Source organism: Varroa destructor, unplaced genomic scaffold (genome assembly GCF_002443255.2).
Source record: "Varroa destructor unplaced genomic scaffold, Vdes_3.0 BEIS01000005.1, whole genome shotgun sequence".
NCBI lineage: Eukaryota > Metazoa > Arthropoda > Arachnida > Mesostigmata > Varroidae > Varroa > Varroa destructor.
In genome coordinates this window covers 17,986,346-18,001,946 of record NW_019211458.1, presented here as the reverse complement: position 1 = coordinate 18,001,946, position 15,601 = coordinate 17,986,346, and the positions used below count along the sequence as shown (strand labels likewise).

Below are 15,601 nucleotides of genomic sequence, written 5' to 3'. Positions count from 1 at the left end.
CTTTAATGGAATTCTATAATCTGCTTGTTGTGCCAGATGGTTTGCGTGGTTCGGATGATAGAGCTAGATATTTTCAAAAAGTCGCAGCCGATTTCGTTAACTTGCAACAATAGCAACCCAAACCGGCCGAAGCAAGGAAAGGGTGGTACTGAATCCATCTCAAAGCCTGGCAGTATTCAGGCGCAAGCCTTTTGTACCATTTGGCTCGATTCGAAATCTTTTGAAACGCAAGATGCTTTTTCGAGACGCGAGATTTATTGGCCAGGCAGAAGGGTCATCGTCGGGTTAGAGTAAGCGACCAAAGACGAACGCAATAATAGAAAAAGAGCAGTTACTTGGCTGCATCACTTGGTAGCATTGCTGATGGGATTCTCAACGGAAAGAATAGTCCTAAGTTTGAAATTGGTTGAATCGATCTGGCGCGGTTGGAACTGTTGCAGACGATTCATTCACGAGAGCATTATAAGTAACCATGAACCTATTACTATATGTAACAGTATAACTATTGATGTGAATTTGTTCATGTAAGAACTGCTTGACCGTAATGAGAACTAACGGATCACGGCTTCACGTAACTGTCAGCATTATCAAGGTCGATTTCTACGCAAAGATTTCCCGCTGAGATCTCGTTCATATATGGCAATCGGTTTTCACGATATCGTTTAATTAGAAGCCATCCAGTCCAACTGGCTGAAGAGAAATAAATGAAAAGACGATGTTGTCCTGTATGGAGGCAATCACTTCGCAGCTGATTAAGGTTATAATCACAATGTTTTCACAAAGCATTTTATCAAATATCTGGATGGACTAAATTCGCTGCTAGAGTAGATCGTCTGCTAACTCGTGCCAGAATTCTGAATAAAGTGGCCTATTTTTACATGCTATTTGGAAAAACAAAATAGTATTTACGGTAATGCTTAGCGAATGTATCAGCTACGAGGAAATATGCATTTTACACTACCCCTCTACGTTCTGGATGTTTCTAATTTTGCATAACATGTGTTCGGTAGTTCCATATGTAGAAACCTACAAATGGGCACAACTGTGACCCATTCATTTAGGAAATAAACCCACTAAGCGAAATGACGTGGCGCGCCGCCGAAAAAAATAACGTCACGAATAATTATTGCCAGTTTGCAGAGTTCATTTGGAAACCTTTCTAGCACACGGCCACCTGGAATGGTACAGCAACCTAGAATGTTTGCCAAACTTTTTGAAAATTCGCCCAAGAAAGCTGGAACCGCTTCGATCCCTTAGACCAAGATTACATGCTAGAATGTAACTTCAATATGGTATCTCATAACGTTCATGCATTTAACGAATTTGTTGAATCAACGCATAATTTCTAGTAATAGGGTAGCAGTAGCAATAATAACCTATTATTATACAGATAGTTCGATTTGTTTGCTTCTGGAATTATAAGACTGGAATGGAAAGAAATGAAAGAATGGAAGACCGCGGTAGGTAGGTAGGTAGGTAGGTAGGACTTTCTCATATGATGCAATACAAACACAACTTCACCAAATAGACAGAAGGTGTGAAGTTTTAGCAACAAACGATCTTACATTGAAACTAATTTTAAACGTTACTAATGGAAGATCGATTGTAATTGATCCCAGTAGCTTTCGGGTATCACTCTATGCCTACCCGTCAAGTCAGGTCACTGGATTTTATCTTGGTCTTTTACTCATTATCGTGAAGATGTCGAGTTTTACGTCAGGTATCTGTTAGGTACTCCAACAGATGGTTGGTTTTTAGTATGAAATCGACGAGCCTCGGATTCAAAGTTCGAGGACTTCCCTTATGTGTAGTTGTCAAATACGTTATCTTTCCAGTGCGCTTGCCTAATATGTAATAGCTAACAATAGTTAGCTCAGGTAACTATCTGTAATTTGTTATCGATAAATTAGCGACGCATAGAATAAGCTTGAAGGATGGTTCGCGCACTCATGTCTTCTTAGCACCCTTAGTTTAATAATCGCCGAAATCTACTGAATAACTCTACCAATATTAGCAAACTCAATATAATACATCCCTAGTTGTTACCGTTGTGGGCACAGGCAAACGTACTGAGTAATTTTTTTCCTTTAATCATATAGTTCAGTTTACTGGATCTTCATCTAAGAACAAATGGATAATAATGAGAATGATGCATATAAACTCGTCTAATATTCTTATCTAAGCATCTCGAGCCAAACCATGATTACATGTACATGTATAGACGATCCATCGGAATCATTTCGATGCACACTCTGCATTTAACTTCAAACAGATAATAAGGTGACGTGTAGAGAACTTCGTGACGTACGTGCTACTTTAAGTACTTGCCTTTCGAATCGACCTCAGCATTAAACTGAAGCCTTAACACCATAAATCACACGTCGACGTCGAAACTTTTCGGTCTATTTTCTAAGCGCCTCTTCACAATGACACTAAGCAAGTTGGCACTCTCGTGACAATATTTATTGAAGGCTTATCCAGACAGTCTTGATACAGCGCCTGGCAGATTTAAATATCGGCTGTTTGGCTGCTACAAGTCCTTATTCTAGAACATACTCGCGTGACGCACGTACATGCCAAACTTGTCCCTACTAATCGGTACGCCATCTTACGTATAGCCTACCATTTGACATTATAGCTAGCTACGATTTTACAACACTTTTTGGAACACTGAAACAAACTTATTTATCAACGGGTACGCTTTCTTCAAAGAGATATCACTGGGCATAATATTCAGAACATGAGCATAGGGTAGAAATTTTAGGAAAAATGGGAGTCTTCTTTAGACCATGCGCAAGCCAGAGGTTGATTGAGTCGAGGATTGATTCCTGCATTTACGGTAAGAATGTTCGTTTGGTGAGTAATCCAAACAGGTCTGCTGTGCTTTTCTTGAGTGAACAAATGATCATCAATCATTTTAGCATTTACTGTAGTCAGAAAGCCTCTGCGTAAATCTCTTTGCATCAGATTTGCCTCTAAGACACCTTGCGAACAATTCGAGTAATAGTAGGCCAGGGTGCGTAAAAACCCACAGTGTTAACTGTGACGTAATTATCGCCATTTCCTTTTCCTGACGTGTTCTTCCCATTCTGATGTATGAAAAGCTGTTTTAGGCCTACCTGCTTAGTAGGCTCGTACTTACCAGAACAAATTAGGAACTCCGACAGGCCAATTCGACTGAATCATTTTGTGGATAGCGGACATTACGAAAGGCACCAAGAGTGCAGTACAAACTTCGGAATATACAGCTGTTACGATTTACTGTTTTTAAGTTTCGTCAGTGTTTTTTTAATATGTCGCAAGTTTCGAATTCTACGTAGATACTTTCTATACAACGACATTGTATTTGTATGACGGTAATCTATTAGGGTGGTTTTTACTATTTACTTGAATTTCTACGGTGCATATTCGAAAATTCAGTTAGCCACGTTACGGCCTATATTCATGTCAGTCTAGCTCTATAGGTTGGCCTGCATGAGCTGAAGAATTTCTCTGTTCCACCCGTTTCTAGAACGTCCCATTATAAAGATGCCACTTTGGTTTACTTGAATTTTAGCGAAGACTGGTGGAAATTGTTTGTTTTCCCAAGACCCCACTTGACCTGTATCGTCGATAGAAGATTGTGGAGTTGAAAATATTTCTCACATCAAAGGTTGCTGCCTTCACTATTGATGGGTAAAATGCTTACTGAGCCCAATTAAAGCAACAGCGACTTATGAAATCTTAATTAAGAAACTTTATTTGTCCTAATTTGTTTTGACAATTCCGATCACAAATCCGGCGTAAGTAACCTGCTTCGGAGACAGCTTACTGACAGGAAAAGCTCTAAGTTAAGTGGAAGGTACTTCATTGCAAAGATCGTTCACTCTCAGCATTCAATTCAGTTTCAATACGCTCTTGTATTTTCATAAGAGCCAAACTTCCATTTTCATCTTATCGTTCATGTTTTCTTTAGTCTGGTTGTGTATCCCGCCCTGTTGATTTTTCCATGCCGCTCGGTCCAGGACTATTATCCTTGTAGGCTCTCACGAGTATCAAACGAGTTAAGAAATTCAACAGATCATAATCATGAAATGCTGTTTAGATGCAGAGTCATTATGAATAATTCTGTATTGCCTGGAACCATCTGCGTTACCAGAATACCATATTACGCTGCAGCTCCAAACGATCTCCAGGTCTGGTCTCACAAGCCTCTAAACTTTTTTGAGCAGCAAGCAGGTCGTCGTGAGGCATCCGCATTTCCCTTCCCTTATTCTATAGCCTTCTACAAGTCGCTTTAGAATTTTTATTATTGATGAACGGTTAGCTTTGGCTGGAAACACTTTGCTCGCTCTGTCGTTTCTTATACACGTTAAAGGAGTGCGCAAAATTTCCAGATGAAAGCCTGTGCCGCCATTCAGGAGAAAAGCGTTATTTATAATCTTCACAGCACGTTTTACGTAAGTAGTGCTACAATAGAATACTCAACCTTCTTCCGGTCGTGGAGAAAGAGGCAGCGTGATGCGCCACGACTCGTTCAGGCCAATCTGGCCTTTTTTGGAATTTAGGTCGTTCGAAAGATCACTGTTTTTTCCCTTTAGAAAAACACGTATCAGTATGTCGGCGGCGGCGGCGCTAGTTTGCAAGCGAATTTTAGACAGAAATTTAGGAGAAAAATCTGTAGTAAAACTAAAAAACGCTCCGGGGTCTTATAGGATGAACGTATGGCAGTAAGATGAATATGACTCTGTATGGATAATAAGACAGAAAGGTCAAACACAGGGTCTAATATGGCATACGGTAAAATAATGGTTAAGGTAAATCTTTATCTATGAAAACGACCGAATACACCTTCTTTTAGAGGGCTTTTACAATGTGATGGGCGCCACCCACATTTCTTGCGGCTGTTTCAATATGGCAAGATAACGATAGACTTGATGCATTATTGCAGGTAACGGTTCGGTCAACAATGCTAGGACGCGTACAGGGCCAGCGATTTCTGTTCCGATTTTTTTCTTGTGATGCCTAACCCGATTAATAAACACATTTCTGCGTATAGGGCTAATAAATACGTAGGCTTAGTTTCTAATTGGCATTCATCAAGCTTAGCCTACGATTGAGGGTTTAGGCCTTGTAACTAGATATGAATACGACATCCGCGATCTTCGCTAGATCTATTCGCACGTATGCATTCTGTATTAAAAACTTAATTAACGAACTATAGAAACAAATGCTTGCGTCAATTTTGTTGATGCAGTTACTGCCAAGTTAAGCTTGGCTGCTGTTGTGCAAAAAAAGATGTAATATAGGTGGCGACAACTCCTTAAGTCTATGTAACCCCTTTATTTACACTCGAACGGCTCGGCCGACAAGCTTAAATAAGTCTAGGTCCGATTCTGGTACCCATCCGGGCTTTATGCGTCAGAGCGAGTCCAACTCGTATAAGTCCGATTTCGCTTTTTGTTTACCGCTTCTCGAACTCTAAGGAACCTACAATCAAGCACACAACACAGATAGATAATTTCTCCCTCCTCTTTGGAGACCTCTGTGATGCACTCAGAGGTCCTGAAACCAGATCACTAAAGGAACGATTCATCATGTCTGTTCCTTCTAGATAATTTTCACTCCCTTGTATCTGCGATCTATCGTTAGCCTTTTAATATCACAAAAAATAGTTTTAGCACTGTGTCTCACCAAATGATAACGATCGGGCCAGATCACACTAGTTAGTCCGTCTCAGCCCTAAACGGAGTTATTGCCAGAACAACTTTATGATAGCCAACCCACGCTACAAACTTGCCAGCGTACTGTTATTAAGCGTGCACATAAGCTGTTTTTGGTAACAACAGCTGTTTTATCAATAACAGGTGCACTGGTGGCGGTGCCTGCAGAAGGAGTCTATGGCAACTTCCCCAGTGGTAAGCAATATAGGACAAAGTCAATCGTCCATTAAATATAACATGTGGATAACGATTACGTTGCACGGCAACACTAACTATCTATTTGACAACTGGTAAGATTTGTTTGCTGCTATCATCCTTTTCTCTGTTCCCGTCTTCTCTCGACGTTAGCCTTATCGCCGTAAGCTATCCTGCCGTCTTATGATACTGCTTTACCCTTTGCGCCCTTGCATTAGTGCTGTAGTAGGTAAGTAGGAAGGGCCAATTGCCATTAATGCCACTAGCCTGAACCAGCGACTTCCTCTAGGAGAAGGAAGCACGGCAAGAGTACGAAAGCGAACACGCATCAGCGAACTTCTCCATTGCTTCTCTATCACCATAGATAGATTGTGCCTGGACCTTACAAATACAAGTTATTCCTATCGCCTTCTTCATCTCTCGATCTCTCCTCCATGCGTGGACTAGGATTAGGAGCTGTCCCGTTCACACCGGCGCCTAACAAAATTACGTCCTCTCGTTCTTCCAGTACGTACAGCTGTGGTTTGGTAAGCTTGGACTTTTCATAAGCATCGACCAAGCTGTTCCGGCGCCACGCCGTAATGTGATTACAGATATAGTCCCCTTGGAAGTACCTCGACTATTGTGGATATTTCAGAGAATATTAATATGTATATATATTAATATTACCTGAATTACAAGCTTCAAAAGGGTAGCCAACTTAGATCCAACGTAGCAAGAACGGCTTAAAGTGAGAGAATATGAGCACCAAGAATAGAGAAAATATGGAAGCTGGCCTACACTAAATTCTCTTTTGTCTATGATACTTCCTTTTCCTCATTTTAGTCTGTTGTTGTCACCACTGTATCTATTTCTCTTGGACCGGAAGCCAGTTGCAAAAGCTACCGTACCAGTCGCTGGCTTCCGTCTCGCGTTGCCAAAATGTCATTGAAATTTAGTCAACAGTGCAACTGAGCAAAATGAACGGAAGGACAGGGAGCAGGAACCCTTGTTTTAGGATAATTTGCTGTCAGCTTGGTTAGGGCCTTTTTGATTTTTGCTGGGGTCTTGATTGGGCTTGTTTTTGTGCATCTAGTACGAAAACCAACATAGATGGTCGAGGGATGATGCAATGCGGAGCGACAGAGGTCGCGGCATTCGGAAGTACTGGCAGTGCACGAGATGCAGCAAAAAAACGAAAATCAATACTACGTTTCTACAGAAAGGGACTGTTTCAACTCGGACCGCGCTGTAGCCGCACCGGAGCTGACTTTGTCCATTTGTAACAATAACCTATAAGAGAAAAAAGCAGAGGCTACGATAAACTTACCCTATATTCTAAGCTATAGCGTGCGGGAAAAAGTGACGGAAGGTTTGTAGGGTGGCGCCCCGGATAGGTCCGCCTAGAAAGCAAGGGTACTTATTTGTCTGCCGAGCGTACCATCCCGTTCCTGTACATACTACTGACTGGTAAAATTAGCGTTCATTGAGAAATAAGTGGAGGAATCATGAAGTGTGTTGAATTGATGCGGCGATTATCGCTATTTCTCGACCGACCCATCTTTTTCCCTGCTGGAAAGAGCTTCATCCTTAATAGAAGGTAAAACAAAGATTGGAGAATGGGCCAGAGAAAAGGCGCCACAAGAAAGATAGAGGACATAAGATTCAAGGTCTGATGGCTATGTCAGGGTGATGACTCAAACGCGAAGTATTTTTCATGATATTGCTGTCTGGTACAGTTTCCGGAACTAAGTAAGTGAGGGGCGGATCAAATAATATTGAAGATTACATCACTGTGGAAGGCAGAGTACTTGAAGGGTATACTGGACAAATATTACTATGTCGTCGAGAGTTCAACTGAGTAATTTGAAAAAACAAAGTACAAATACAAAGAACATAAAGATGCGCAGTTGGTTTTGGCTCTGAAAGCTGTAACCCTGATTTCATATAGTCCGTCCAAGGCGATAGCTAAGAATATGGAACTCACATGTTTTTTCTCGTCACCTTAAACGTATACAATTGAGTCTTTACTTGTTCAACAAAACAGCCCAGTGCTTAAGTGATCATCACGAAGTCAATCTACTCTACAGTTTTTCTGACAAAAAATCGTATAGATTTCCCTAGAATCTACTAACTGAATACACGCTGAGTACGTTTTCCCACTGGCGCACATCACAGTGCTGCACACAAATAGGCAAGGGGTCCGGTCACCTCTATAGGCGCTGGAGGCAATAGGACGCAGCCTGCAGAAGTCTGTGACCGACTAAATAAATGGACTGTTTTCGGACATTCCTTCTTTTGTGATCACTGTGCTTTTCATGCTACGGTGTAGCGGCTGAGTTCTGCCTTTGTAGTATATTTTCACTAGCTACTTCGTTGGTTCTTGTGGTCCCTTGGTGGAGTGAACGGCGACGACGACGGCGACGTCGACGGCGGCCTAGTTCAGGCTGTCACATCCCCGATGGGAACGCCTTTTCGTTTGCGGGCTTGTATTTACTTGGGCCCGAAGGATGCTACGGTAAGGTCCAAAACGATATTGCTACGCCTTCGCCTGGACCTTTATCAGGCTACACGGCCACTATTACGACTGGTACTGCGGTAGCTGTTACAGCTTTTACAGCGTCACTTAATCATGCCGCGTTCGATTAGCTTAGCAAGTTCACACTTGTTGTTAGGCGAAGACATATAAAGAACTGACCTTAGAAGAATTTGTGGTACGAGCGATGCTGTAGAAAGTGCCTTTAGCTTTGGCTAAAACTTCTTGTTTTGAGCCGTAAAGAAAATCGACAGAAGACAGCATACGTAATGACTTTTGTGACAAAACCTAAGGAGACTACCATTCCGATACAACGATACAGATAACAACCAATTTCATCAACGCTTGCCAGCAACGCAAGTGTCATGATACGGAGAAGTTTTCATCGGACTGAAGAGAGTAGGAGTTTGGATTAAATCTTTGATGTATTCCCATCATTTTATTAGAGAATAAGCAAAAAAGCACTTAGATTTTACAAACCAATGAACGTTTACTCAGCCGCTATGTCGCTATGTCTGCAGAAACAGCTGATATGCCGAGCCTACAAGTTCTCCATGGCAGATCACCTATTAACTGAACAAACATTGCCATATATGTTAAGATGGTGAAATTAATAACACATCAATGTTTTTATGTTTTTGCGTATCCATAATTTAATGTTTTTTTAATGTAAGTATTACATCTATAACATAGCAGATAAAACTTAAATCGCTCTATATGATCATCGTGGCTAGCTAACGCAAAGTGATACATAATGCTCCGTTAACTCAATGGTTAGGTATTTTAATAATGCAACTGAATTTGTGACATAAGTGGTACAAACGATATATTGAACTGTAACTTAGCACCTTCGGTAGTTATATATATATATATATATATATATATATATATATATAACTTATCAAGTCTTTCCGTTTTGCTGAATTTCTCATCGAAGGTCATCAGTCGATACCGTCAACACATAGTTCAAGCTTTAACGCTAGTAGTTATCTATAATATAGAGAGGGTCGGCCTAACATGATAGACGCTAGTTCATCAACTTATTACTCAACAATATATATATATATATATATATATATATATATATATATATATATATATATATATATAGTGTTTTAGGATATAATAACACACCTGAAGCTGGGTTCTCGAAAACCCGAAATTAATTAATAACAAATAGAAAAGGTTCTATAATACATTTTAGGGGAAGTAATTTTTGTTTTTTTATTATAAGATTTCTACAATTCAAATACGCGCAGCATTGTGCATACGTACTACATGTGCAAAGAATATATGTATATATACATAAACATGATTCCTAATAATTCGCTTCGTTTTATCAATCCAGTGTACCATGCCACTTTAATGGGACCTGTTCTCACGTTGATATAGAAAAGTAAGAAATCATGATTTATGATTGAACCAAATTAGTTAAGACTGTATTGGAACATCGTCTAACTTATATAAGTTACCAAGCTAGATTAGCTCGTGCTCTGCGACAAGATAATATTAAATCCAGGTAGATGTTCTACAAGAAAAATTACAAAATTTACTTTAGCGGTGTTTGCACAGTAAACATTCTATTATCTCACACGCCAAGCCTTGGTAATAACGAAGCTCACTTTCGGCGATATAATAAGTCCTTAAGCTATGAGATTATGGCTTCAAAGAAGTAAAAATTGTCAAACAAAAGATCCTGTCCCAGGCAGTAAGAACTTCGTCCGGATCGCGCTTCTCAAGCCGTCTGTATTGCTTTGATGTTGAGCTAAATTCGGTTTGTACTTGGAACTCGGAGAAATGTACGGAGAAGGACTTCGATCACCCTTTCTAGTGTAAGGCTTTTTTATTTCGACCGACTTGCAATAAAACTTAACGCCCACTTTTGATTAATTTGCAGTGAGGCGTTCTAGCCGTCAACGACCGTAGGCGTATTCTGCATTGGCCGAACAACAATGCTCATGAGAAGCTTTAGTCTGAAAATGTTAGGTGCTTTGTTGATCTTTGTACCATTAATGAGTCATTTCTCAGACGGCGTTCGTGACTCGTTCGTCAATGTCGGCAATCGAACGTTCTTTAATCGGTCTGGTTATCTTGCGGCTTTCGCCGACTTTAACAGCGACAAATTAATCGATGTCTTTGTGCTCGTTGCCCCGGATTCTCCTAGTAAGGGTTTTCGCTCTTTGGAGGTAAATATTGCACTGCAGTCGCGCTTTCAAGACGAAAAATATACGCGGTATGTCCTTTTGCCAGATTTTCCATCACGTATTACTTCGGTTATACCCGGCGATCTCAATGGTGATCGGATAGTGGATATCATCGTATACTCACGGGAGGCCAGAACAATAACGATCTTTTGGGGCACCGGACAGTTTTTTGACCTACCACTAAATTTCTCGGACTACATTAATATCACCGATGTATACGTCGAGCCCTTACTGTTTGACTATAATGGAGATCATGTCGTCGACATCTTAACGTCGCTTGGAGATGCGCGTCAACGCAATGTACTTCAATGTATATCCGGTGTACAGGGAATTAATCAGTGTATTCGGGGTAACCTCAACAGTTCTGAGGGTGATAAGTTGCCAGAAATTGTCAGTCCTCACTCGAATTCGTTCGTCGATCTCAACGGTGATCTTAACCCGGATTTACTTATTTCGACTCAACACTTCTTTGAGATATGGCTTTGGCGAGCTCCTGCCGTTTGGGAAAAGGGCCCAAATCGGCCCTATCCCGAAGGGAGGACCGCGGCAGTGGTAGGGCAGTCGACGTTCGTTGACTTCGCTTCAATTGGCCAGTTATTGCACATCGTGCAGTTCTGCAGCGCGCTCTGTGATCTTGTGTATATTTGGATTGGTAAAAATTCATCGAACCTAGATAATACCGGCAATGGCTACTGGAAGGTTCTCTATCAGCTGCATAATGGTGAGACATTCTGGAAAGACGCATTGTATGAGCGCACTGTGAATGCCATGATGGCGTTCAGGTCTGCCGACGTTGATCAGGACGGTTATCCAGATTTTATGACAATTGTCAATCTTATCAGTGGAAATCGAGCTGTGGTCGGCTTCCGCAATCGAAAGTGTAGCAACAATAAAGACTCCATCTGTGTCGAAGGCCGTCAGCTTGAGGGCTACACAAATATAGGTGATGTAGCAGCGGTTCTCCAGGTTACTAATGTGGGTTTTTTCGACCTTCAAGAGGATGGCAAGCTTGATGTGTTGCTGACGACAGGTAGCTTGCAACACACGGATTGGCAGTTTGAAGCATTAAGAAATAATTATGTGGAAGATGTGTGCTTTATCAAGGTCGTCGTCGCTAGTGGCCTCTGTAGTAAACGCCAATGTGCAGGTGTTGGCGATACTATCGAATATGGCTATAACCAGCCCGGCCCGATGGCTCGATACGAGATCGTGACTTCAGATAGTAGTAAGCACGTGTCCATAGCAGCTCAGCTTTACCAGACAGGTCACGGTTCACTGCAGCTGCCGTATATTGTTTTCGGACTCGGATTGTCTCCAAACTTTGTTGAGACCCTCCTGATTCGAATGCCTGGCCTCGCATCGGGCCATCAATGGATACAAATTATTCCCAACTCGCAAATACTCGTTATTCCTTACCCGGCTAGAGACCCATCAGAATGGCAGACAAAAATCTTTATCAAACCCTCAAAAAAAATGCTTTACACAGTCTTTGCCTTCTGTGGAATCGTTTGCGTTAATCTACTTGTGGTTATGTTGTTGCATCTCCTTGAAAAAAAGGCGGATCGTCTTGAGCGTCAACAGCAGGCACACAGATTTAACTTTGATGCTATGTGAATAATATGATTGCTATTTGCGACTGCTGTACTTGCTAACAATAATAATCTATTGGCTGAACGGGTAATCTTTTGGCGTAGTGTTCTGTAGTAGGGTACATACTATATGGTACTCTATCTGTATGTGGCTTATTCAATGGTTTTTATACGGTGACGTCCTACTATTCGATGAATCGTTAGCATTACCTACGCATTTTCGTCACGAGAATCTGTGATTGTTTCATCCTGATTTAATTAATTGCGTAGGAAGCAATGTTTGTTGGGTTATCAGACATGCATGTCACTTTGCGTCCTATTACCCTTAAATCCTCATTATTTCTCCATTTTTCATTATTTCAGGTAGAGTAGGAGTGTGCGTAAGATAAGTTATGTGCATGCGGTACAAATGCTATACTTAGCATGGGGACTATCAATAAATACGGATTTTCGCAAAGATCTCTAAGGAATATACTATGCTATAGTTATACACACACTAAGGGTATGGTTTCAGAAAGATGCGGAACTTATGGGACTTACGCTGTGTTGAGCAGCTTACCGACTGGTCCCGTCTTTAATTGAGGAATTGAGGTAACGACTGGTTCAAGGCGTTTCATGCATGCATGATGTGCTCTGTACATACAGACCTAAACGGTAACAGTTCCGATGTACAAGCAAGCCGATCCCAGCGTAATATCATACAGTATAGATAGCTACTGTGTTAAGCAAAAAATTAGCTTGAAACGGTGCGCCCTACTGCCTTAGCGAAAGATGTACAGCCTAGATTGTATAACTAACATTAAATGCAGATTCCATAATTGTTGTCTTCTGCCTTCAAATCAAACTATAATAGCTCTACGAAAAGTTACTACCTCGTTATGCAAACAGTTTCTCCGTCCAAGGATGGATTTTCTTGTTCAGATAGGATTAATTCTAAAGTTTCATAAAACTTTGATTTTCGTCAACATCCAACAACAACGGAGAACCTTGAAGAAAAATTTTATGGATAGAATCGATTCCATCGATAAGATTCTTGTTTTGCGATACTGAAGTTAATTACACGCGCATTTACGGTTAAGTAATCAACATCTCGAATGTTCAGAAATTTTGAAAACTTGAGGTGGAAAACGGACTTGCAAGCAAGTATCTTTTAAATCGTTCATTAATAGGGAAAGATTTCGCTACGATTCCTGATAGCATGCTACTGATTCGTCTTGGCCTGAGTGAAGTTCCTCTGTCCTTTTCTTCTGTTTTGTGCTGTTCGTTTCAGTATCCTAATCCCGTTTCTGCGTCGCTGATTCTGACCTAGATCCCTGGGTTAATACCAAGTTCAGCTATACTGTCGTCTATTATATGATGCGATCATAATTTAACTCACAGAATCGACTTTGCGAAAGGAGAAAGGCTAATATTAAATAGCTACAGACTCAAAACCCATAGTTTGCTTTGAAATTTGAAGTTTCCCGTAAGCATTGTTCTACGCGCCGGCACGTCTAAGATATGCACCTTATTATTTTTTTAATATTTGTCATTAAGCTAAAGTCCTGTGTACTAAAGTGTGGTCCTTTTACACTATTTGAGCTGAAAAAGCCACCTACACCATTAGCCAAATGATGTAATTCTGTCACTAGTTAGGAAAACGATGCACGCATCTATAGGGATAGGGCTTTTCGAATGACTGGCCAGTGTGAGTCTAATGTACAAAATGTAGAAAAATACATTCGGATATACAATAGTAGATATATAGTATTTACTGCCTTAGCTTTTAACTTCCCCTTACAATCTTATTTGAACATCAGACGATTTAGTTACTTCTTTTAAGTGTCTATTTAAAAGGGCTATGGCATCGCGTGCTAGCCGACTAACTGCGATCCTAACGATCCTAAACAATTTGTTTTTGGCTCCGTTGCGAAAGAAATGTACTTTTCGATTACGCTGCACCGCATGTGGAATGTATCGTACTCTTTATGCTGAATAGACGCAGCAGCTTAAACTGATTTAGTAGCTCTTCAGGACACTTGTTCTTTTCTCGTAAGTGGTGATTAGCACGTTTTCGACGTCTCCGTACGTAAGGAACGCGGATGTGGGATGTGAGCGTCGATGTCGAATGAAGTTTGACTGGAACGTTTACACAGACGTACATACCGCTGGCAAGAGCGAAGTCGTCTCTCCGTTACTGAAGTGAACAGTGAATGGGAAGGAGTTTGATGACAAAAATTTAACCAGAGTCGAGCGCTTCCTGTGCTTTTTTCTTTCCGGTTTGGGCTAGTTTAAGGAAAAACTAATAAATACTCAGCAGTTACCCCCGCTAAGAACATCACAAGTGTGATCGTGATCTCTAGCTAGGATTTTCCAATGCCAATAGGCTTTGAATGGCCCTGACTATAGGCCTCTTTACTTTCTACTGTTTGTACGAGCACTACCTCTGTGTCGCTTTACCGTCTCATAACAGTGACAGGAGAAGTATCGCTGTACATGTGGGTCCTGTCACCTAATCTCCAACCTAACCTAACACGGTAGCAACCATACCAACCCCTCTGCTGTTTCTGTCCTCAAAAATTCGCCAGCGTAATTGGCGACCCAAGCCGACCTCTGAAAGATTCATTAGAAGTGCAGGGTGACAACGAGGTAATGACCACGACGGCAGAAATGCTGGCGCGTGAACAATGCTTTCGCCAGTAACAGGTGTTCAACAATGTGAAACTATTACAGAGTAAGTGCCGCACAAAGGATTTCGCCTCGAATTGCCCATCTATTGACAGGGGAGAACCGATCAACTGGATAATGAGATAAATGACGAAACCCTGGACTAACGGATATAATAAATATATAATAGATAATAATAAAAAATGAAACATTTTACTTATACCCCATTTGAAATCGAAGTCATGGCTTGCAGAATAATAAACATAAAACAATACGCATGGAAATAGAATAAAGAGCTCTCTCTATTTCCGTGCCGCATTCTAACACGACGGATCTATCTCGTAGAGATGATCGGTAATACACCATTTAGTTTTTTGCCGACAGAACAAACTCTTCCCACTCTCGTCGCAGCACGCACTAAACGTTGCTTCCTCTCGTTGCATAAAATTAATAGAAGACAGCAAGAGTCTTATCTTCGTGGCCGACGTGCCTCATGCGTGAAGAATGCTGTAATAGGAGTCCATGGTGGATGGTTGTTTCACGCACCAGCGTGTCACGGTCCAGTGTCTCCTTAACGGGTTCTTTACAAATAGCCGCTTTGCTTGGCCTCTGTTCATGACCAAGTTGCATAGAGGATGCTGGCACTAACGGACAGCAAAGCTGAACTGACAAAGATTAGTTACGTTTGAGGATGTCGGTGCTTAGTGTAGAGCTTGATGTTACACCTTGCACACACTAATATAACAGATA

General features: G+C 41.1%; 2 protein-coding genes across 6 annotated transcripts in view; one reads left to right on the top strand and one right to left on the bottom strand.

Moving 5' to 3' along the window:
- The window catches only part of LOC111251411 (NT-3 growth factor receptor-like), a 148,441-nt gene that overhangs the window by 63,337 nt on the left and 69,503 nt on the right, over window positions 1-15,601 (bottom strand). The gene's annotated exons all lie outside the window — the stretch shown is intronic.
- On the top strand, window positions 10,241-12,245 carry LOC111251410 (T-cell immunomodulatory protein-like). Its single transcript, XM_022807964.2, has one exon. The coding sequence runs from the start codon at window positions 10,365-10,367 to the stop codon at window positions 12,228-12,230; it is 1,866 nt and encodes a 621-aa protein (XP_022663699.1). The 5' UTR covers window positions 10,241-10,364; the 3' UTR covers window positions 12,231-12,245.

Bases quoted from the DNA above. Each gene is read 5' to 3' on its own strand.
- LOC111251410 (XM_022807964.2), top strand. From the start codon at position 10,365: ATGCTCATGAGAAGCTTTAGTCTGAAAATGTTAGGTGCTTTGTTGATC.